The sequence below is a fragment of the Penaeus monodon genome, chromosome 22 (genome assembly GCF_015228065.2).
Source record: "Penaeus monodon isolate SGIC_2016 chromosome 22, NSTDA_Pmon_1, whole genome shotgun sequence".
Taxonomy (NCBI): domain Eukaryota; kingdom Metazoa; phylum Arthropoda; class Malacostraca; order Decapoda; family Penaeidae; genus Penaeus; species Penaeus monodon.
The window spans coordinates 6,652,060-6,652,464 of NC_051407.1; the positions used below are offsets into that span (position 1 = coordinate 6,652,060).

The 405-nt window shown below is 34.1% G+C and overlaps 1 protein-coding gene across 1 annotated transcript in view; it reads left to right on the forward strand.

Annotated features, from left to right (window-relative positions):
- The window catches only part of LOC119586850, a 1,170-nt gene extending 847 nt beyond the window's left edge, over positions 1-323 (forward strand). Inside the window, exon 3 of the mRNA XM_037935583.1 lies at positions 6-323. Coding sequence (XP_037791511.1) covers positions 6-97 — 92 coding nt within the window. The 3' untranslated portion in view covers positions 98-323. The remainder of the gene's footprint in view (positions 1-5) is intronic.
- Positions 324-405: the final 82 nt, after the last annotated feature.

A 405-nucleotide genomic window follows, 5' to 3' on the forward strand; every position in this document is an offset into this window, starting at 1 on the left:
CATTACTGGAGGATCTGGAGGCGGCATCGGAGGTGGAACCTACAACCCTCCGACAAGTGATTACTCCCCTCCGTCTAACATTTATACAACACCATAGAAACAACATTTAATTAATGCTTTTGCTGGCTTACAAGGACTGCTGAAGGAGTAATGATGTCTATATCTACATGAATGTATATATCTTCACCATCTTTTCAAATTCATGTAGAGACGTAAGAAAGCTAGCAACCTTTTCTGTTTAAGAATCTTATTTATTATTTATGTTTTTTTCTCTCTCTCTTAACAGAATCGTAAATTATTATCTGCTGAGAAATAAAAGTGATCGCAACAACACATTTTTATTGGTTTATATCTCTTCCATTATAAAAAAGAAGAAAAAAGTTTATCTAAGACCCGAGAGAATAT